Genomic DNA, 24,405 nt, shown 5'->3' with positions numbered 1-24,405 from the left:
TGCAAGGGTTGTAAGTTATGCCTTGGGGGCATACAAAGTTTTTATTGAAAGTGTTGTTGTAGAAACTTCAAAAGGGCTCATTCAATTGGAAATTGAAAGGGCTAGTGCCTTTTTAATAGTTGAAAGTGATTTGATGGCGACTAACGCCCCTGTCACGCCCACCATCTTTCAAAACACATCCAATCAGAATTTGAGATATCCATTTTGTTGTACGTAGTTGAACGTTCTGGAAATTAGGTCTTTTAGGATGATAACCCCCCTCAGATCCCTCACTGCAAGGGTTGTAAGTTATGCCCTGGGGGCATATAAGGTTTATATAGAAAGCTGTTGTATAAATCATAGGCAGTGTGATCGCGCTACTTAAGTAAAGAACGGGGACACTCGAGTACGAGACAAGAAACGGGGACATAGTAAAGAGGAGGACACTCCCCCACAACCCTCTGGGCAAGGGTTTTAAGTTATGCCCTGAGGGCACATAAGAACGTTGTTGGCACAATGTATCATTTATTAATTTTTTCCTTTAGAGCAGGGCACTTTGTATAAAAGAAGTTGTCATAGAAACTTCGAAAAGGACTCATTCAATTGGAAATTGTACTGAATTGTTCCGTTTTTAATATTCAAAAGTGACTGGAAGGCAATTAAGACACCTTTCAAGGCCACCGTTTCCCGAAACACATCCAATAGAAATTTTGAGATAGCCATTTTGTTCAGCATAGTTGATTTCCAGATAGAAATTATGTTTTTGAGGAGGACAGTCCCCTGTTCTTAGGGCAAGGGTTGTAAGTTATGCCCTGATAACTTACATTTTGATTGGAAATTCAAAGGGCTAATGCCCTTTTTAATAGTCGAATGTGATTAGAGGGCAATTAACCCGCCTTTCACGCCCACCTTTTCCCCAAACACGTCTAATCAAAACTTTGAGATATCCATTTTATTCAGCGTAGATTTAAGTTCTGGAACTTAGGTCTTTGAGGATGACCACCCCCCCCCCCCCACAAAGCCCTCAGAGCAAGGGTGGTAAATTATGCCCAGGGGGCATATAAGGTTTTTATAGAAGGCGTTGTCATAGAAACTTCAAAAAAGGCTCATTCGATGAAATTCAAAGGGCTAGTGCCCTTTTTAATAGTCGAAAGTGATTGGAGGGCAACTACCCCCTCCCCCCCGCCCATCATTCCCCCCAACACATCCAATCAAAATTTTGAGATAGCCATTTTGTTCAGCATAGTTGACTTCCAGATCGAAAATATATTTTTGAGGAGGACACTCCCCCACAACCCTTGGGCAAGGGTTTTAAGTTATGCCCTGGGGGTATATAAGGTTTGTATAGAACGTGTTGTCGTATAAACTTCAAAAAGGGCTCATTCGATTGGAAATAGAAACGGCTAGTGCTCTATTTAATAGTCGAAAGTGAATGGAAGGCAACTAACACCCCTTCCACGCCCACCATTTCCCCAAACACATCCAATAAAAGTTTTTAGATTGCTAATTTGTCCCACGACGTTCAAAGCTCAGGAAATTATACCTTTGAGCAGGACACTCCCCCTACAGTCTTCAGGGCAAGGGTATAAGTTATGCCCTTGGGGCATATAAGGTTTTTATTGAAAGCGTAGAAACTTCAAAGGGGCTCATTCAATTGGAAATTGAAAGGGCTAGTGCCTTTTTTAATAGTTGAAAGTGATTGGAGAGCGACTGACACCCCTCCATTTCCCATTTCCACGCCCACCATTTCCCCAAACACATCCAATACAGGTTTAAAGATAGTTATTTTGTGTCACGCAGTTTAAAGTTCAGGAAATTATACCTTTGAGCAGGACACTCCCCCCACAGTTTTCAGGGCAAAGGTTATATTTTATGCCCTGGGGGCATATAAGGTTTTTATTGAAATCTTTGTCGTAGAAACTTCAAAAATGGCTCATTCGATTGGAAATTCAAAGGGCTAGCTCTCTTTATAACAGTCGAATGGCACTGCAGGGCAGCTAACCCACCTCTCACGTCCATCTCTTCCTCAAACACATCGAATCAATATTTTAGATTGCCAAATTTTTCAACGTAGTTGAAAGATACGGAAATTAAGTCTTTAAGGATGACAACCCCTCCCGCAGCCCTCAGGGCAAGGATTGTAAGTTATGCCCTGGGGGCATATAAGGTTTTTATTGAAAGCGTAGAAACTTCAAAGGGGCTCATTCAATTGGAAATTGAAAGGGCTAGTGCCTTTTTTAATAGTTGAAAGTGATTGGAGAGTGACTAACACCTCTCTCACGCCCACAATTTTCCCAAACACATCCAATCAAAATTTTGAGATATCCATTTTGCTCAACGTAGTTGAAAGTTCTTGAAATTAGGTCTTTTAGGATGATAACCCCATCAGAACCCTCAGTGCAAGGGTTGTAAATTTTGCCCTCGGGGGCATATAAAGTTTATATAGAAAGTTGTTATAGAAATTTCGAAAAGGGCTCATTTGATTGGAAATTGAAATTGTCCTTTTTAATAGTCTTACGCCCACCATCTCCCCAAAAACATTCAATCGAAATTTAGAGATAGCCATTTTGTTCAATGTAGTTGAAAGTTCTGGAAATTATGTATTTAAGGATGACAAACCCCCCCCCCCCAGAACCCCTAGGGTTTTAAGTTCTGCCCTGGGGGCATATAAGGTTTTTATAGATAGAGCTGTCGTAAAACCTCATAAGGGGTTCATTAAACTGGAAATTGAGAGGACTAGTCCCCATTTTAATAGTTAGAAGCGATTGGAGGATAACTAACCCCCTCTCACGCCCACCATTTCCCCAAACACATCCAATCAAAATTTTCAGATAACCAGTTTGTTCAACGTAGTAGAAAGTTCAGGAAATTAGGTCTTTGAGAATGACACCCCCGCAGCAATCAGGTCAAGGGTTGTAAGTTATGCCCTGGGGGCATATAAGATTTTTATTTAAAGTTTTTCCGTGGCAACTTCAACAGGGCTGTTTTGTTTGGAAATTGAAAGTGCTAGGACCATTTTTAATAGTTGAAAGTGATTGGAGAGCGACTACCACCCCTCTCACGCCCACCATTTCTCCAAACACCTCCAATCAAAATTTTGAGATTGCAATACTGTTTAACGTAATTCACACTTCTGGAAATTAGGTCTTAGAGGATGACAACCACCCTAACAGACCTTAGGGTAAGGGTTGTAATTTATGCCCTGGGGCATATAAGGTGTTTATAGATTGGTGTTTATAGGTGTTATAGATTAAGATTTTTATTGAAACTTTTGTCGTAAAAACTTCAAAAGGGCTGATTTGATTTGAAATTGAAAGATCTAGGGCCATTTTTAATAGTTGAAAGTGATTGGAGAGTGACTACCGCCCCTCTCATGCCCACCATTTCCCCAAACACATCCAATTAAAATTTTGAGATAGCCATTTTGTTTAACGTAGTTGAAAGTTCTGGAAATTCGCTCTTTGAGGATGACAACCACCCTAAAAGACCTTAGGGTAAGGGTTGTAGTTTATGCCCTGGGGCATTTAAGGTGTTTATAGAAAGCGTTGTCGTTTCAAAAAGGGCTCACTCGATTGGAAATCGAAAGGCCTAGTGCCCTTTTTAATAGTCGAAAGTGATTGGAAGGCTTGACATTTTTATATTAAAGATCGAAACGATTGTCGTTAATTATTTTTGTTGTTGTCGAAGACTGGGTTCCGCGAATCAAAGAAGTTGCCGAAAGAACTCTAACCAGGGCGCTTTCAACTGAAAGTAGAAAGTACTAGCGTCCTTCTTAATAGCTAGATGTGCCTGGGGAGCAATCAGTCCCCCTCCTACTCCAACATACTCAATTGCCCATTACGAGTGAAAACTATATGTTGTCTTAATATCAGGCAGAAATACGCTGTGATAATGCTAATTCCCAATAAGGCATCTCAGCAGTATCCCAAGAACGACTGAGGATATTATGTACAAACTTTCTGGGTTACTTCTGCTTTTAAAATTTAACCAAATCAAAATAACGTAAGTATATCCAAGCTATCAAAGAAAGTGAACAGATTTTTTTTTGCGAATGGTATCAAGTTTTTCATTTCAGGTCAACTAAAGGAGGTATGAAACTAAATTAAACGGTACTATTTGTGTCCACATTTTTAAAATGGTGTATGTTGTTAAAAATTGCTGAAAAATTTTTCTCCAGCATACAAATAGCAGGCCAAACTAAAAATTCTTAAAAAACAAAAAAAATAAAAGAGTTATTTTCATTTTCCCTGAAAAGGCTATGTCAATGCAAAGAGAAAAGAAATTAATTAAAAAAACTGTCCCCACAAACTCAGCTGTTCAAATAAAAGTAAAGAGCTCAGTTTAACAAAAAATCAGCAAAACTAAAATAAATTTATCTACCAAGCGCTAACCTACCACAAATCAGCATCGATAAATAAATGAAACCCAAAACAAACAGAAATTACAATAAATAACCGAGTCAAACTCAAAACGAGCAGAAATTAAAATAAGTTGGGCGCAAACCCCCTATGGCTTCCCAAGGCCAGAACAAAATTTGCACTTAACTGAAAAGATACAAATGAATGTGCATTGTCAGTTTAATATACATATACTGATATTTAGTAATCAAAATATTGATTATACTTGATTTATTAAAGTTATAAAAACATTTATATTTTTTCAGTAAGAAAGATTGAGAGGTAAGGAAGGGGGGGGGTCCCCTCGTATACAGGATAATATCCGCTTGAATTAAGTTTTAATGTTGCTCCGTACTTGCAGTTGAAAAATATAATTAAAAAAAAATAATTGCAATCCAAAACAAAATATATAATTTAATTACAAACAGTGCTCAATCTTCAATAGAAACTGTTCTGAGGAAAACTTCCACCCCTTACTTTTTCTCTTTTGTGAAAATTACAAAAAGATCAGATATGACTTTTTGATCTATGATAGATCAATTTGGCTTTCAAATTATTTATCAACTAGCCGCAAAAAATCACTATAACTGTATTGTAATACAGTTTAATTTTTTTATTTACAGTTGCATAAAAATTGCGTCAGGATGTCAAGTGATGAATCTGGCTGTGTTGCATCTGATGAAGGAATTCAATCAGAAAGTCAGGTATATTTTGAAGAAACAACTGAAGCTTCTTTGGGACCTATTCATGCTGATCAACCTGTAAAAAAGAGGAAGGCAACAGAGGTTTGTTAAAGGCCCATTCACAATAAGATTATACTAGAATCAAGATTTAACTAACACTAATTTGAGCTAATCAGAGTTTATCATAGAATTTCATAGCCGATCAGAAAATTTCACTAAAATCTGATTGGTTATTCAAATTGGATACTGAAAATCTCTAAGTATTATTTAGCTGGATTTGCCTCTTTCAGTGTTAATTAAGGTAAATCTAAAGTGAAAAACAGATATGTTTTTATAAAAGTAAGATACAATAAAGTTGTGTTATTGAAATTGCTTTTATCAACAAACAGTGCTAAAATTCCGTTTTTTCTCAAAAACCTAAAACAAAAATAATACAATAAAAACAAAAAGTCCAAAGAATACACAGACTTAACTAGGAATAACAGTGAATGAAAAAAAGTGTAAAGAATGCACAGACTCAACTAGGAATAACAGTGAATGAAACAAAAAGTGCAAATAATACACAGACTCAACTAGGAATAACAGTGAATGAAACAAAAAGTGTAACGAATACTCAGAACCCGCATTTTTTTTCTTTTTCATTGCTGTTGTCTGACAGGCTTCCCTACTGGTATTTAAATAAGTCTTGAACATGTAAGTTATTCTAATCATTGTGCAATATTTATTGAACAGATTTTTATAACATTGTGCCTTTTTCTTGAAGGTGTTTTAACATGTTCACTCCACAGATTTGACAATTCCGTGGCTGCCTGTTTCAATACATCGTACTTTTTTTCCTAAAAATAAAGCACAACAGAAATCATCACACTTTTTTTGGCAGCGGTAGGGTAAAAAATCACTTTCTAGACAAACTTATTTAATACTTAAAGAAAATAGTTTAACTTGCTGACTTAAATCTTAGATATTTTCAGGAAATGATACCTGAGCTGATTGTTGAGAGCTTTATTCTTTTGGCTCGATTACTTTCTTTGAAATACCAAAGAAAGTTTGTCCAGTTGGGATGTTTTATCCTACTTTTGTATATTCGTTTCTTTTTTTTTTAGAGAAGAAGATAAACATATATTGAGTAAAATCACATGAATCATTAATTCCTCGGACAGGGGGAAGGCAAGGGTAGAGTTTATTCCTATCTGAAAAGTCTAAAGGTTCCCTCCTGTCCTGAGAAAAGAAAGAAAAAAAAAAAAGAAATGGTCTGTGTCCCCAAGATAATTGGTGCTTCATGCATAATGCTTTCTATTTGTTTTTTGTTTTTTAAATGAGTTAGAAAGTGTGACAGAATTGTGTAGCGGCTGCTCTTTAGACACTATCTGCATTTACAGTTATCTATTTACTTCATGTGCAGCGAAGAGGACTGGCAAGATTGTTTGTTAAACAGTGTTTCAACACATCCACCTCTAAGACTGTTTAAGATAATTTTGGTTTAAATTAAATATTTATTCAGTGAATATTTGACAGTTTGAATAAATTTTATGCATTCTATATCAAAATGAAGCCATATTATTCAGCTGCACCCTCTAATTTTAAGTGTTTTCTTAATTTGAATCTTCATAAAAAAAAACTCTTCTTATGAAAAGCTTACAAAAAATTAGGTATCTAAGCTGTCAGAGCTCTCAAAATTAAATAATGCCGTTAAAGATAGGTAAAATAATACTTATAAATGATAGACACTTTTTTCTAAGGTTCATACCCTTCGTACCAGGGACAATTCTTCTGCGGAATCACATGGTAAAGCAAAGTTTTGGTTCCATATTTGGAAGGATTGTGGTAAAAAAAAAAAGGCACAGTATTATAAACCGTATACATAAGTCACCAAAGAAAAAAAATCGATAATAATTTGTCTATTCACGGGGAAAATACAATGGAACAGACTATTGCAAAGATGAAAAAGAAAAATCTAATTGCGCTTTTGAAATTGGCCCGCCAGTCACTATCCCCTCCATCTTGATCCGTATGAGCCCCTGCTACATCAGGATTGTGTCCTCAGTATGAAGCAGAGTTTACTTTTCCGGATACTTCTAGATACTGGATGCTTTTCTGGATGTAGAGAGCAAATTTAACTTAAGGACTGGGCACACGTAGCTGATTTTGGGAATTGATTTCCAAATCAGCGACGATTTCAAAAGAAATCGGCGTCGATTTGAGCTTGAAAAATTTTCTAGTTTTCGGCGCTGATTTACAAAATCAGCGCCGATTTTCATCCTCATCGTCACAAAAAAAATTGGGATACAAGTAAATAGCCAGCCAGAGATGTCTGTGCTGAAAGACTCCGCTACTTAGCTGAAAACTAAACTGAGAACTAAGCTGAGCTCAATCATGCAACTATTATTAAACTCCAGTTGACTATTTGTGTCCATGATTCTTTGTTTTGAAAATTTCGCGCAATAAATTTTTCTTTCAACAAATTTCTCTTACAGCTATCGTTTGTCCACTGATGCTGAAATTGGTTCCCGAAATCAGCTATGTATGCCAAGCCCTTTAGAGAAAATCAGTTTGAAATTTGACTTGGATTAGTTTCTTGCTTAAATCTCTCCATCTGTTATTGAGCGTGAGTTTAAGCGCCTGACGTGTAATTCTCCTTTTTTTCTTTTGATATTGACAATGCAAGTACGGTGGGATTCAGCTGAGAAGCCATTTAGTACTTTTAATACAAAAGATTTATACAGGTGGTATCGTTTTAAGTCTGTGGATTGATAACCCTACTCTAAATCAGCTATCAATAAGGGGTTTCAATAAGATATGCAGATGCTATTAATACCTATGCAAATACGCTTATCAATGCAGATAAGAATGTCGATATTTTATGTTTTAACATGGCCTGATGTCCTTCTGCTTTCGATTCCCTAGTTCACCCTGTGATTTTTTCTTTTGCTGCGATGCAAGGGACGGGGCAAATCGTGATAGTGTGATATGTCTCCTAAAATTTCGGCTCCTATGAAATGACGATCCTAACATCATTGCCATTCTTTATACTCGGCATTGTTCAATATTTTGGAAAATTTCGACAGACATAGATACAAAAAATTGAACTAATGTGTTTTGGGTTCGCCGAATATCTACTCCTCCTTGCGCCGAAAACATAGTCCCCCTGAATGTTATGCAAATGGACAAGTAAATAAAAAGCATAAAGACGTCCAACAGTGACTCACTAGAACAATAGTATTGATTTTTTTCATTTAATTGAAAGTCCTTAATGTGAATTTTTCTTTTTTTTTTAGCTGTTCATGTAGGATTCTTGTATTTATTCTGAACTTCGTGTACAACTTGTGTTGTTTTTTCGTCTTTTGTTATATCTCTTCTTTTGCTTCGTCTTAGTTTTTTTTAACTTGTTACATTGCAGCTTGATAAATTCATTTATTCATTCTTCTCTAACTTCCAGTATGATGTCATAGAAACTACAAAAGAAAAGAAGATAAAGATTCTTTATAAGAAACCTCCTACTGCAGATGAACTGAACAGGTTGAGAGATACAGAAAGTCTATTCCATTCAAATATTTTCCGATTGCAGGTATGTTTGATTTAATTTTATATATTTAATAGAAAAAACAAGTTTTTCCTACTGTAAGTAAGGAGCAATATCAAAACTTTAAACGAACAGAGATTATTTTGTATTTGAGGGGGCTTTCCCCTCCTTTACCCTCGTTCTTTACGCTAAAGTCTTAAAGTCCTTGAAAAATAATTCTCATCCAAAATCAACGTCCCTTGTTTTTGTGTAGTCTTTCCCAAGGACTCAGGACAAAAAGTAAAATTTTAAAGTAAACAGCTAGGGTTCCTGTTCTGTTCTTCCTCGAACAGAATACGAACATAATTTTTTCTGTATATAAATACAGAAAAAATTCTGTTCGTTTTAAGTTTTAATGTTGCTCCTTATACACAGTTGAAAAAACCTGTTTTTTTATTTGATTTTCGACCGTTTTTCAAATCATGCCAGGAAATCCCCTTCCCTCCTCCCCCGCGTGTAACATTTTTCCTGAAAAATCCCCCCCCCCCCGGAAGCTCCCTTCCCCACGGAAAATTCTCCTCGTGGAAATCCTATCCCTCCCCGCAGAAAATTACCCCATTTTTTTGTATATTTCCCAACAACAAATACTATATGTGAACAATATGGGCAAATAGCGTAACTTACAGCCCTTTCAAGGGACAATGGAGGGTCGTGCCATCACCAAAAGCACAGCTACTGGACCTTTCAACTATGCTGAATCAAATGACTATCTTAAAATTATGATCGGATGTTTTTGTGGAAAAAATGGGCGTAAGAGGGGAACTAGTTGCCCTCCAATTGTCTTTTAACTTAAATTGGGTGCTAGAAATTTTGATTTTCGTTCGAATTAGTTCTCTTCCCACCTTCTCGGACCATTGGTTCGTTACGATGACTCCTAAAAAAAAACAAATAAACGTGCATACATGAGCCATCCCCTGGTGCCATCTACAAAATTCCACATTTTTGTAGATGGGAGCTAGAAACCTCTACGTCAGGGTTCTTTAATATGCTGAATCTGATGGTGCAATTTTCATTAAGATTGCTTGATTTTTTGGGGGGATGTTTTTTTTCCCTATTTCGAAAATCAGGCAAAATTTCTCAGACTTGTAGCTTTTGATGATTAACAAAAAACTTAACGTATTTTATATGTTTGGATAGCCAATTCTTTCGATATATATCTATTGTTATCTATCTATCATATATATATCTATTGTTATCAATTCTATCTATATATCTATTGTTATCAAAATTCCGATTTTTAGAGTTTCGGTTACTAATGGGCCGAGTCGCTCCTTACTAACAGTTCGCTACCACGATATTATTTACACCAATTTTATATGTGCAGGCATGCTCAATTTAATTTTTAACTTTATAATGTAATTTATCCTACACCTGACAGGACATGCAAACGTTTACTAGAATTGAGGAACAAAGTTAATTCCATTGTTCGCAATATTAGAAAAAAAAACAAATATAATTAATATTATAATTATAATATCATATTATAATTCATATTTTATTATAAAATCATATTTTATTATAAAGATACCATGGAACTTTCCCAGTAATTACTGATCGTTGTATCGAGTGAAAGGAGACCCCACTGTGATAGTGGCTTCAAATGAACAGTAGTGATGTTGTTTATTGGAAAAATAGTATTATCAAAAACTGATACAACATTTAACATCATCAAAAGGAAGTTGTCTAGATTTTTATCTAGACGGGGAAAGAGGGGTTAGAGGTTTTTTAATCCCCCTCCCCTTTAAAATTCCTTTTTTAAATTATTAATTTAATAGGTAAATTTATTTATATTAATTATATTATAGATAAATAAATAATTTATAGATAAATAATTTATAGTAGATAAATGATTATATTATAACAAATTAATTTATTTATAAAAATAAATAGATTTATAAATTAATTTACAAAAATTAAAATTTTTTTTTATTAATTACAAAATACAAGAACATTTACCGTAAAAATAGATAATTAAAAAAGTGGATCAGGAGTAGTGGATTTCTGCAAAACTTTTCCTGCAAAGAAAACTGTTTGCTTTTATTATAAGAGTTCAACCCCGGAAGCATAGTTATTTTGCCTTTGAACTATTTTGAACAAAATGGCTATCTTCAAATTTTGACAAGTATTTTCTTGGTTGTTTCTGCCACATATTTACAGAATCTTTACAGCAAGCTTGCTTTCTCACCTGATTTTTTTTTAACCTCACCTTATTTGAATTACTCAGGCTTTCTTTTCTTTTGACTATAATATAAAAATTTCAGTTTAATTTTATTGGCTAACTGAAGGATCTCTAATTTTCTGAAGATGGACATTTGGGTGTTAGAAAAAAACAAGCAAACAAAAACAGTCGTGTGTGACGCCGCCGACAAATTAATAATAGTGGTATTGATAATTGTAAGGATTAGCGATGTCAAACAGAAATACAACGTACAATCCAGAATAAAAAATTATTTACATTTTTATTTGATTTGAATAAGGTACGGGAGGTTGAGTCCCCTTAATTGATTTACATGGGATTTGTTTCTATAGCTTAATAGACAAAGCCTAGTTTAATTCTATTTCTTTAATTTTATTTGGTAGTAACAACAATCTAATTCTGGAAAATAATTTTTATTTGTATCAATTGAACATCACTAGTATATACTGAAAGTATTCTTTTCTCTTAAAGTGGAAATACAAGTTATAAAAAGAAGTACCTAGTGATAAAGTAAAAAGGCATCTTTTCGTTTTTATTGTAAACAATAGTAGTAATATCAAGAACTTTTAATGTCAAGCTCATGAAGCTCAAATTTTATTTGTTTTACTTGATATCTAAGCGGTTCGAATAAGTAGGTCAAAAATACAGTTCGATTTATTTTTGTAAAACTGTAATGAAAAAAAGTTAAGAGGGCTAGGCAAAGTTTTTACGGATGGAGAATTGCCGAAAAATTGCCGAAGATTGTGCTTTTGGCCATCTATCTGGGGCCAAACGAGAACCAGGTCGTTCTCGAATAAGGGGGTAAGAGGTCATAATAAGGATTTTAAAGAGAAATGAACTTATTGGGAGGACTTACAGACTGAATTGTTAAATGAATTGGGGTGTGGTTGGAGCTTGCACAACTGTGTTGGCTTCAGGTGACTCGGTACTGTGAGTATTCGTGAATGACTTCGTATCTAACAAGGGATCTTCAAATTATACGGTTCCCGGTTGATGGATCTTGCATATATACGTTCCTTTACCCGGTCCTTTTTAATCAATCATCGTCATATCGAATGATCATGTCAATCATCATTAGGGAGCTCTTTGATGATACATCTAGTGTGTATTATCAAAAACATATTGCAAGATCGTCTCCTCCCCCTCCCAAACTCATGGTTTTAGTAATCTACCCTATATTTTGTATATTTTTAAAATATTTACTTGTCATCTACTTTTTTCAATTTCCTCCCTCCTGCTATAAAAATAAATTCCCTCAAGTAGTGGAAGATTCGACTTCAAGTGAAAATAGGAGAGGTAGGGGAATTCCTTCACTTAATTTCGGTTGGAAAGACTAATACTTTAGATAACAATTAGCACACACCGGCACAAAGCTTTTAGTTCCCAACCTCTTTTGAACATTCTGGTACCCATGCCCTATAAGGCATTAGCCTGTGTATACCTCTGCCCTTCAAAAATTCTTTTTGTCAGTCGATTTGTTCACCCAAACCTAAAAAGGTCTTTTTTTCGTTCTAACTGAAAATTCTAAGATCTTAAGAAAAGTGATATCTTTTAAAGCCTTAGAGGTTAAGTCTCAGGTATGTTTTTTTCAGATTGAAGAGCTGCTCTCTGAAATGAAAGGCAAGGAAAAGCATCAAAGCCTCATTGGGAACTGGATTCAGGCTTTTAAAGACGTGGTTGAAAAGCTTCCAGAGTCCGGCCCTCACAAGGTATACGTTAAGTTTTTCTGCTTATTTGGTATTGACACTTTTAGCCAGTGGAAATTTACATTAAACTTTAATCGTTATGTGAACTTTTAACCTTTTGAGGATGTCAAAATCAGTACAGTTGAGTCAACTTAGTCAATACTGACGTGAATCAATCTTTTGAAAGTACTAAAAAAAACTTTAGCGTAAAGAGCGAGGTATTGACTAGGGGGCGAACCCCCTCTTATAGGGTAAGACACCCAGTAGTCGGACACTTTAATCACTTTGAAAACTTTTTGACATTTAAACTACTCTAATTACTGTATTATACCACCTAGAAACTTAATTTTTGTATCAAAAAATTTCTGAAGAATTTCTGAACAAGTAGGTTACTAATTCAAATGGTTTCACTTGTACAGAACCTCCTATTTTTGAATTTACTAACAAGTGACAATTCTGCCTAAACGGCTCATTGTAAATTGGTTATTAAAATAGTATAAAAGATTCTGTCCGAGAATAGGCAGGTGGCCGACTACTGGGTGTCTTACCCTACGTAATAATTTCTGTTTGTTTTAAGTTTTAATGTTGCTCCTTACTTTCAGTTGAAAAAACTTGTCTTTTTATTTAATTTCTGACCGTTTTTTAAATAATGCTGGAAAATCCAGTGCCTCCTTCATAGAAATGTCCCTTCCCCCAAGGAAACATCCTCCATGGAAAGATCCTCCCACGTACACACATTATAGGCTAAGGGGTGGTATCTAGGGTATGGTATTGTTTCTATGAAGGGATTGGGCACTTTCTCCTTGGAGGGGGAATTATTCTGACCCTCTTTTTAAGGAGGTAATGCCGGCTTCCTTCACTACTGCAAAATATTTCACCTCAATTTCCCAAGCCACTCTCTCTGTATTACAGATACATTGTTATTTTTTAATATTCTGTTTCTTCTATACCGTATTTTATGTTATGGCATATTCTATTCTATACTTTTTTTGTGAATTCTATTCACCGGTTCTTACGGAAGCAAGAATTGGTTGAGGCTCAGTGCATTGTCGTAAAATCTGAGTAGGCTACAGCTAAAGGCAGTATTACATGATTTGGCATCTGAATGACCCATATATCCTTGTCACTAAGTCCAAATGCATATTGTAGTTGCAAGGCTATTTTGTCAGGTTATGCTAAAAACACAAAATCTACGCAACAAAACAGGATTAGAAGCAGACAATTCCTTAAGTGGTCTGCAGAAACCAAATGAATAATTCATAAGTCTCTCAATAGTCTTTTACTAGCCTCGATAGTCTCAATAGCCTCGAAGTCAATAAACTTTACGACAGGATTTTAACTTTCTAAAGAATTCAAGAAAGCTTAGTTGTCAGTAGAGCACTAATTTTTCAGAATTCAACAAATTGGCTATAGTCAGAGAAGATAAAATATATTCTGGGAATATTACTATAGAGGGAGTAGTGTGACGTCCAGCAACTCATTCCCTCTTAGTATAATCTTGTGGTCTTCTTTTGGTACAAGAAGTTTCTTTTAGCACAAACTCATTGCTTCTTTTTGTTTTACATTTTGTGTGTGGTCTGAAATGCAACGCAGTATTTTTTCAAATTTCTACGTGCCGTAACTCACGGCGGATTCGATTATAATAATTGTCAATAGGTTTTAATTATTGGATTGAATTTTTTTTTTTTGCCTGGCCTATTTGCTTTTGTTTATCGAAACAGAATCTTTACGTTTTAACTTTCTTTGCAGATGGAGGAATTCGAGTACTTAAGGGAATTGAACGTCGTGTGTCCGTTGCTTGAATCACGTCCGGATAAGAAAACTCAATTTCGCTTCGTTCCTCCTAAGACTGTCACTATTATTGGATCCCATTTAATCAAAGCTACAACTAGACCTGTAATTAATGTGGATATAGGGATTGCCATTCCAGAGGTATGTTTTCTATACTGATCCAGTGAGGTTGACGGCCTCTTTATTTATTTTAGTTTATTTATAATTGATTTATTTAAGCTAATTGATTTATAACAAAGCTAGCAAAAAGTCTGTCGGTTGACAGACTTTTAAAAAAGGAAATAAAAAGGGAAAATAAAATATAAAGGAAAAGGAAAAATAAAAAGGAAAAGCATAAAATGGAATAAGCGTGCACTCTCATATGAGGACAAGAGAAAGAATATTTTGCTCCTTTCTGCCACACAAAATTCCTTCCTCCCCCTCCCCCCTACTTAAATCCCCCCCTAAATTTGCCAACTTTTAAAGAAAACTTACTGACTGCATGGGATCTCTATAATGAGAAAAACTCATTTGCCTTCAGGCATAAAAATGCTTGCACTCTCTTGAGACGATCGGAAATCAAATGACTGAGTGTGAAATTAGTCTGATAAATACGCCCGTCAGATATATGTTGTATAAATTTATGTGATTGCTTTCCTATTACTGATTTGCGGGGAGTTATGGGCTCTTAAAATTTCCATGAAGTAAGATCCTTTTTTGCATAAGTACACACTTAAGGGTAATTAATTACATAAAATGTAGGACTTTTTTAATTTATTTGTTGTTTTTTGACTCTACAGACTGTAGAATTATGCTATAGAGGAAGTTCTGACTACGACTCATAGATGATTTGATAAATGATTTAATTTATATAATATATTTAGGTGAATAATGAGCTTCAGAGAAATTACCAAAAATAATGCTAGAAATATACACTCACAAAAACTATCTTATAAACGAGCAATAATTGCATACATATCCGTAATTTTTTTCTCTCAAAAACAACACTATAACTTTTCCTGAAAATTGGCATACTACGGTTTTGTCGTGTGATTCCAACGATCTAAATAGGCTACGGCAATATATTGGCAAACTTAATAGCTATAAAAAACCTATTTATTATAGGAAATATGATATATCCTCACGAGGATATTCACACTGCTTTTATGAGTTTGCTCTCATGGCTAACTCAGTAGGAGCTAATAATTGAATCGTTTTTTATTTGATTTAGCTTTGGTTGACTATTTCATGCTTGAAAACTTTTCCCCTCCCAGCCATCTTAATATTTTTATAAATCGTCTGCTGACTGAAATTAGAGACCTATGATGGTTAAAATACTTGAGCATGAGTAGCGAGAGTTTCAAAGCGCAATTTGTTTGTCGACAATTCAATTGGTTCTGAGCTTTTAGAAAAAGACGTTCGCGTTTGATATCCGTGAAATGAGTCTGGTATTCTTAATGGCATTGTATTAAATGCCCCGAATTGCGGCAGAAAAATTAAAATGATAATTTATATTCTTGGGACCGAGCTTTGTTCGATAATTATTGTTCGCTCAATAAAATTGTTCGTTGTAAGATATTTATTCGTTTTCGGTGTGAAAAGTGATCTCGATTGGTCACAACTTCAGAAAATTTGTCTAAGGTTTTAATTAATCTTGGAAAAACAATTTTCTTATGTGTGACGTCATAAATACCCAGAAGTCCAGTACCCAAATGGTTTTTTTTTCTATTACAAATGAAATAAAATGAAATTATAACTGTTTTGCGAAACACAGAAAACTTTCTTTTCACTAAGCGAAGCTCGGTTCACTGGTACTGTATATAATAGTTGTCTATGAAGAACATTGTTGGTGGAAATTGATTAATATAACATATCAAGATTTTTGTTTCCTGTAATACATGCGATTTTGCGACAAGGCTGCGGCCATAATTTGTATCGAAAGGACAAAATATTTATGCTGTATTAGATTCAGATCTATCTATTCATCGAGCCAGAATTATGAAATTGCATAGACTTTTTCTCAGAGCATCATCTAAAATTACTTAAATAATAGGAAGAAATTCCTATATACGTATTTTTCAATAATTTTTTTTTCGAGTTTTTCAATCTAAAAAAAACTAAAAAACTACAACGTCAAATTCAAAAGTATAATTCGCTGCATAGATAAAACTAAACACCAGCTTTCAAATGGTAGAAAAACTGTTTTCTTACGTTGAAAAATCAAGGCAATAGGGCTGCTAAAAGCAACTTACCAAAACATATAACTTACCAATAACTTACAAACATGGGAACATGAGCCTGCTATGTAATAAAAATCCTAAAACAACAGAATTTTCTTTAATTTGTTTATTAAAACCAACAAACTTATATTGCATTTCGGGTCTTTTCACTGCTTAGATCTATTAAATGTCTCTATTTATTAAAAATAAATAAAAAAAACCATCATTTCGGACTGTATTATGATTGGTATATAGGTTTAGAGTTATGCTTGAGAGCGAAAATTAAATAGTATTAAATGGTGTTCGAAAGAGTAAATTTTCATTGGGGTTTCCTGAGAAGATGTTGTAACTTCAATTAAAATGTTTTTCTTAAGCTTTGGAGGAAACAATTACTCCTTCCTTCTAAATAACAAAAACAACAATTACTCCTTCAAAACAAAAACAACAATTACTCCCTCTTTCTAAACAACAAAAACAACAATTACTCCTTCAAAACAAAAACAACAATTACTCCCTCTTTCTAAACAACAAAAAAAACAATTACTCCTTCAAAACAAAAACAACAATTACTCCCTCTTTCTAAACAACAAAAACAACAATTACTCCTTAAATACAAAAACAACAATTACTCCCTCTTTCTAAACAACAAAAACAACAATTACTCCTTCAATACAAAAACAACAATTACTCCCTCATTCTAAACAACAAAAACAACAATTACTCCTTCAAAACAAAAACAACAATTACTCCCTCTTTCTAAACAACAAAAACAACAATTACTCCTTCAAAACAAAAACAACAATTACTCCCTCTTTCTAAAAAACAAAAAAAACAATTACTCCTACAAAACAAAAACAACAATTACTCCCTCTTTCTAAACAACAAAAACAACAATTACTCCTAAAAAAAAAAAACAACAATTACTCCATCTTTCTAAACAACAAAAACAACAATTACTCCTTCAAAACAAAAACAACAATTACTCCCTCTTTCTAAACAACAAAAACAACAATTACTCCTTCAATACAAAAACAACAATTACTCCCTCTTTCTAAACAACAAAAACAACAATTACTCCTCCAAAACAAAAACAACAATTACTCCTCATTTCTAATCGATTTTCGAACCAGTTACTTCCTCTATTAAGCTGACTTGAAATTATTTTTGAAATACAAAGCTGCTTTGATTCAATGTTAATTTTAAGTACCAAGGACAGTGAAATTAAAATCTGATTATTTGAATTGGCAAAGGGAAAACTTATACTTGTGCAGTTTTGGCTGTAATGGTGCGACAAATCAGCAAAAAATAAGCTAAAATCTTGGCACTAAACAGATTATGAAAATGAAGTTTCCCCTTTGAAGATGTAGTTGTTATATTTTTAAGGTGATATGGGGCCTTAAATAAGCACCCTGTCTCGTCCATTATTTTCTTTTTTAATTTGTGTAGCCGAATTATTTAGAATTGCTTGGGCGGTCTTGCGATAACTTGTAGAGCTTGAATAAGAGATCCAAACAAATGCCAGAAAACTAAAAGCCAACACTCCATTTCTCGAAATATTGTTATTAAATAATTAATAGGTGTCATCATTAAAAATAATCATTAAAATAATAATTTAAAATATTAAATCATTAAAAAGTGTGAATTTAGTTTTTTCGATTAAATGGAGTAGAATATTCCTTTTAAAGTTCAGGAAAGGGCAGTCCCAAAAAATATTTTATCATACAAAATATTTTTCGTATGAAAAACGATAATTTTGTAATAGGAAAACGCTAATCAGCAGAAAGTGATCTACATTTGAGAAAATTAGTCGCATTGCGAGTTCCCTTAAGTGCCACCAGCTTTGACTGAAAAGTTCGCCGACAAAAAAGGTGTAAAATATCACTGTCTCTTCAGTCAAATTTCACAATCAAACAACAAATTCTCGACAGATGTCGATGATAGCTAGTCCTCCGGAAGAATTCGCTTATGGATCCTGTCTTAAAATTAAATTATAAAAAGCAAACAAGTTTTTTTTTTTTTAACCGGAAATAAGGAGCATTATTACAATTCACAACGAACAGAAAAAATTCGGTATTTAAGGGTGGCTACCCCTCCCTCAACCCTTGCTCTTTTTTGTAAAAATTTCACATTTTTGTATATAGGAGCTTGAAACCTCTACACTAGGGTTTTGTGATATGCCAAATGGAATGATGCGATTTTTACTAAGATTGGTTGACTTTGGGGGTGTTTCCCCCCGTGAAAGTTAGGTGGATTTCGCAGGCTCGTAGCTTTTGGTAGGCGACATTAAACTTAATGAAATTTATAGATTTGGAATCAGCAAAAAAGGACTATTCTTTTAATGCATCTATCGTTATCAATATTCTACTTTTTTTAGTTTTGTTTACTGTTCAGCCGAGTCGCTCCTTATTTACAGTTTGCTATCACAAACTGTTTGATAAGATAAGATTTTATTTCTGAACAATGGATATCACAAGACCAGGTGGGCAAAATTCAGACTTCAGAGTCAAAAAAGCACATGCAAAAAACAAGCAAATATAAGTAAGACATTTTTTTTTCAAAATGTCACAAAGGTTGTAAAAAGCATAAAAAACAATTCAAACTTGCAAAATCAAAAGGGAATAAACTAAATAAAAAACACAAGGACATTTAAAACTTCTTTGTGCTCATTGTCTTTGTGACGGTGAGCCGACGCTGATGCTTGCAAAATGATTTTAAGGAACCACATACCCTTAATATTTGAATTTTTACTGAGGAAAAGCGTTGTTAAAAATTAAACTAGCTAGTTTTGCTTATTGATTTTCACGCTTCATTCTGGCAACATTGACGAAAATAGGTCTAAGCCTTAAAAGCTTCATTATTTTGAAACAAGCAAAATAAAAGTGTTGGAAAACGTGGTTTTCAGGCACGAATTGACCTAAGAAGCGTCCAGGGCAAGGAATGTTTTTATTTTGAGGTCCTTGGTACTCTAAGTGTAATTGGCTACGTTTGAAGTAGGTTTTCTTTTAGTTTCTTTAATATGTTTTGACCGTATAGGCTATAGAAATGTGCTTAAGAGGGGATGTGAAATACCTTTAAAGATTGCTTGAAAGACCAACGTTTTATTGGGCTTCCAGCACAAGATTTTGCAACTAAATTGGGGGGGGAGGGGTGGAATTACCCCCTCTCAAAAAACTAAAAATGCCCTTCCCCTAGATTTTCAAAACACCTTTTCTTTTGTACTCTAATTTAGGAAAATTGGAAAAATCTTTTCCCTCCTCTATATTTTCTACAAATGATACCTCTTCCTTCTAGTTCGTTTTACAAACCAATAGTTACCTCTCGGATGAAAAGTAATTATAATGGTTTCATAATAGGATTTTTTTAATGAATGTTTAAATGTAATTTAGTATGTAAAAATCAGGTCAGGTAATTGATCACACAACAATAATTGATTTATAAAACTAAATATAATATTGCTGGATAACTACAAAGGATGAATTAATTCATTTAGCACTCATTAACTAATATTTTTGAATTAATATGAAATAATTTGAAATGAAATAAGCAACTTTTACCTATCGCTATAGTACAGCATACCTCGGATGACAGTTGAAATAACACGTTGTTTAGTAAAAAAAAATAAAAAGAAGAATTGAAACTGCATTCAATTAAATTAAAAAAGAAGTCTTTTATCTCTCCATAACCATAGTTTAATATATTGCTGAAAAAATTTAACACTAAATTAACATCAGTTAAAATCGCAACCTAATCATTAAAAAAGTATAAATTTGTTTGATTGAATATTTCGAAATATTTCAGTAGATCTGAGCATAGGCGAGATATGAACTTGGAACGTAAACAATGTCAATCTCATTTGTATATTTTAAATATATGCCATGAAACTGACTTGTTAAAGTGTCTGTAAGGTACTGAGAAATGCTCACCCATGTTTATCGTGACAAAAATCCAATAACGTAAATGATTTGAGAATAAAAGAATGAATCATTGAGTTTTTGTAGAACAAATACATTGTATTTTTTGTATTTCTGAGTAATATACTTCTTCTATCTGAAAAAAAAATTGTTTTGATCTGCGGCTACAATTCATGAAAATATAAAAGTTGGTGTGCAAGTATTTGTTCTTCAATTTTTTTATGAAGACACCAAAGAGGTATTTTCAAAATCAAGGACGAGAAGGGTGTACGTCCCTCCCCCAATAGGTATCCCTTTTTGTAATATCTGCACAGTGTATGATCATGCAATTTTAAGATCTGGTTGATTTGAGTTTCAATCTAGCTCTTTTTTTGTTTATCTTTAATTTTGTATTTAAAGAAATGTCTACACTGAGATTCAAACAATGCAAAAGAATGACACTTTGTTATAAACTTTGAAAAAATTGTTATAGTTTTCCCCCCAAAAAAACTGCTGAAAATTGTGTCTTCTTTTACAGTGAAGGTAAAAATCAAAGTTGGATTAAGGATTGAACGTTCTCTGGGAATAGTCAACCGAATAGCCCCCCTCCTCCCACTTGACATGATTTGGGAATGATTTTACTTCAAAAAGTAAAATTAATTGTAATGGAAGCTTTCGGTTTTAGAGGGTTGAATCTGATTTTAGGATCTTTATTTTAACAAATTAAAAAAAAAAAAATTTTGTTTTCTGAGCTATAGAGATAAGCGAAATTTAAACTTAATAGGGAAAAAACAATTAAAATTCGATGATGGATTTTTGTAGCTCGAAACCTGTTCTTTTACATTGTAGTGGATTTGATTTGATTTTAGTCGATTTTTTTTTTGTTTAATTTGTGTATTTTCAAATTTTAAAAATGGCTACATTGAAACACAACAGCTCCAAGAGTTTGACATTTCGGGAAATAGACTAAAACCTTAGAAAAAAATTAATGGTAATTTCGATAAGCTTCCGAAAACTACATCTTTTTTTGCAATGAAGATAAAACTCAAGATTGGACTATGAAATAAACATTGTTTGGGGATAGTCAGCCCCTCCCCCCATCCTTCAAATATTGGGAACAGGTTAACTTTATGAGTATGAATCTGATCCTATGATTTTATCTAAGCAAATTAAAGAAAACATTTTGTTTTCCGAGATGAAGGGATGAGTGAGACTCAAACTTAAAAAGGTGAAAAATTTTTTAATTTAAAAACGGGAAGTGTCATTCCTGAAAGCCTGTCTTGTAGATCGTAGTGGGACAAATGTGTTCCTTAATAATAGCTATTGGGTATGAAATCAGATCATTATTATTATTATTATTATTATTTTTTTTTACCACGAAGCCAGTTCCGACGCAGTGTATTTCTTCGATGCTGGCTGAAAGAAGTTAAAGTTCTTAGAACCTTGTTAGCTCCAGATTGAGTTTGATATTAGTTTTAAACTGTATTTGTTGCTTATCTAATGGTCCAGTCAGGATAAATTTCCTCGAAAGGGGGAAAGCATGGAAAAATTTGCTTTTGGCTATTTTTTTTTTAGCTTTTTACCCTCCGACCTGATCATATGTACGTATGGTTATATTTGAAGTAAATTTTAAAGGAAGGGAGAAATTTGGGGGGCTGGCGATAGTTTAGTAATGACATCTACTTTTTGGCAACTAAAAGTTAGATGGAAATAGACTTATAATATCTCCTTTGTCTACGCTTTATAATTTTTTATTCTAATTTCTGCCCGTTTTATTTCTGACCCATTCTATCACTGGATTTTGAATATTTCTTAGTCTCAGTATCACTCCCTACCTTCATCCGAAAACACAGCTCTTAGAAAATTCCTTCTAAACTAATTTAGAACATGTACAGAATTTTGATCTCAAGTCTTTAAGACTTCTATTTTCTACATCAGTCCGACATTACATGACCCCTAAGGACTTTATTTCGTAGCCAGAACAATTTGGTTTTGTTTCTTTTCATACTATATAGCTGGTTAGAAAGAAAAGGATTTCTATTTTTCTTGGAATTGATCAAGCTACAGAGAAATTTTCCATCTCCATGTCATGGTCTTCACGTCGAACTTATTTTGAATTTTTTTTTCTCTTATCGTTTCAGAGCTCAGTGTGCACTTTATAATTTTATCAGTTCTTGGAATATAGTAGACTGTAAAGCGGCTTTCACACTTCATACATAATTTTCCATTCTTAGTGGTTAAGTTACGTTACATTAATTAATTAATTTGTTTATTTCCAACCTGCCAAACAATACAAAAGTACACAGAGACGGAGTAAGAAATAGAGAAAAAGACAAAAAAAAAGGAAAAAATCGAAACAATTAATTAAGATCCCCTATTAAACACTGAACAACTGTTACGTACATGCGACTTCAAACAACACTTTGCAAGAAGGGGATGCTATGGAGGAAAATTGATTTTTCGGTTGTGTATTATAACCTTTCATACCTTCCATAGGTCCTTTCACAGTAGACTAACGTAAAAATCCATAGAAAAATCAGGATTGTTCACTAAAATCATCGGAATCATCATAAAAAAATGACTAAAAAATTAAAAATGTGAAAGGGAGATAGAGATTCATGCTCTAATGATGATCTTATGGCCATTGCAGCAGGATAGTTTGTGATGAAAAGACGGTTTGAAAGGCTTTCTAGGAAAAGTTTTTTAACTTATTTCAAAATTTAATAATTGCTCATCTAGAAACTTTATTTTGTTGCTACTTTGTTGGCTTTTCTGTAACGCAATATAAACTTACATAACGTAAATTCTATTTAAAGCTCGAGTCAATTTAGCATTGACAACGCTAAGGGGCGTTCGTATACAAGTCCAGCAAGACTGCTATGCCTAGACATGTATGTCTGGCTACACACTTGCTTAGATAGATAGATAGATAGATAGATTTATTTTCCATATATCAGTAAAATAATTACACAACAATCTACAAATCCCCACAAAGGCTCCATGGCCTGTAGGAGGTGGATTATGAAAAGATCAAATAAACATTTAAACGCTTAACATTTAAACAATATAAACATAAGTATTTGAACTCTTAACATGTAAAGCATTTTCTTCATAAAACCGAGAGAAAAAAGGGAAGAAAAACAAGAAGAGTTCACTAAATAAGCTTCATCAAACTACAATGAATCACAACATCTATATAAAAAAAACACACACAAAAAAACAAACAATTAAATGAAAAAAACTATTGGCAGCAGGCAAAAATAAAGAAAATTAATCACATGAAAATAAACATTTTTTTACTAGTCTTTTGAAGGTGCCAAACGAGTGGCATTCTCGAGCCGAATCGGGAAGGGTGTTCCATGTCAAATGACACGCAACAAGAGGATTAAAATCGGATCTTATTGTTGGTGTATGGGGAATTTGGATAATTAGAGAATTACGGAGTTGATAATTTGACCGATCAGATACAAAAGAAGACGTAAACCAAAGGGACTTAAGAATATCCCCATGGAGCTGAAGATTAGCGAAAGCCACTCAGAAGAGAATATGGAGTTTTTCAATATCAAGCAGTGGGTTAGTTGCCAAATGGTTTACGTCTAAGATAAGATTTATAGCTTTACTGTAGGTACTCAGAAGTGGTTTGAGAAAAGAAAGGTAAGTAGACAAGACATCAATATGACTTGACAATTAGAAACATAAGAATGAATTAAGCTATGAAATAGGATTCTTAGAATTGGTCCTGGAAAAATGTTTTAGTTTTCTTAGAATACCGAGGTTTCTGCATACCTTCATTTTAATCAAATCAATATGGTGTTTAAAAGATAAATTTTCATCTAGGAGGATACCTAGGAAAAGGACATGGCCATTCTTTGGTCTACTAATAAAGCCTTTGGATGTATGAATTTCAGATAATTGAGGACAAGCCTGGGATATAGGAGAAAAAACTAAAAAACTAGTTTTAGAAACATTTAAGGCAAGAGAGTTAGCATCAAACCAAATTGAAACTCTCTCAAAGAGGTCCACTAA

General features: G+C 33.7%; 1 protein-coding gene across 1 annotated transcript in view; it reads left to right on the top strand.

Moving 5' to 3' along the window:
- Positions 1-24,405, top strand: part of Mat89Ba (nucleolar protein 6 Mat89Ba) — a 466,793-nt gene that overhangs the window by 17,595 nt on the left and 424,793 nt on the right. The window contains exons 2-5 of the mRNA XM_089102007.1: positions 5,000-5,161; positions 8,496-8,624; positions 12,408-12,524; positions 14,250-14,432. Of these exons, the coding sequence (XP_088958133.1) occupies positions 5,021-5,161; positions 8,496-8,624; positions 12,408-12,524; positions 14,250-14,432 (570 nt within the window). The 5' untranslated portion in view covers positions 5,000-5,020. The remainder of the gene's footprint in view (positions 1-4,999; positions 5,162-8,495; positions 8,625-12,407; positions 12,525-14,249; positions 14,433-24,405) is intronic.

Source organism: Artemia sp. Qi Xiang Cuo, chromosome 16, assembly GCF_049724085.1.
Source record: "Artemia sp. Qi Xiang Cuo chromosome 16, ASM4972408v1, whole genome shotgun sequence".
NCBI lineage: Eukaryota > Metazoa > Arthropoda > Branchiopoda > Anostraca > Artemiidae > Artemia > Artemia sp. Qi Xiang Cuo.
This window is presented reverse-complemented; position numbering and strand designations above follow the sequence as displayed.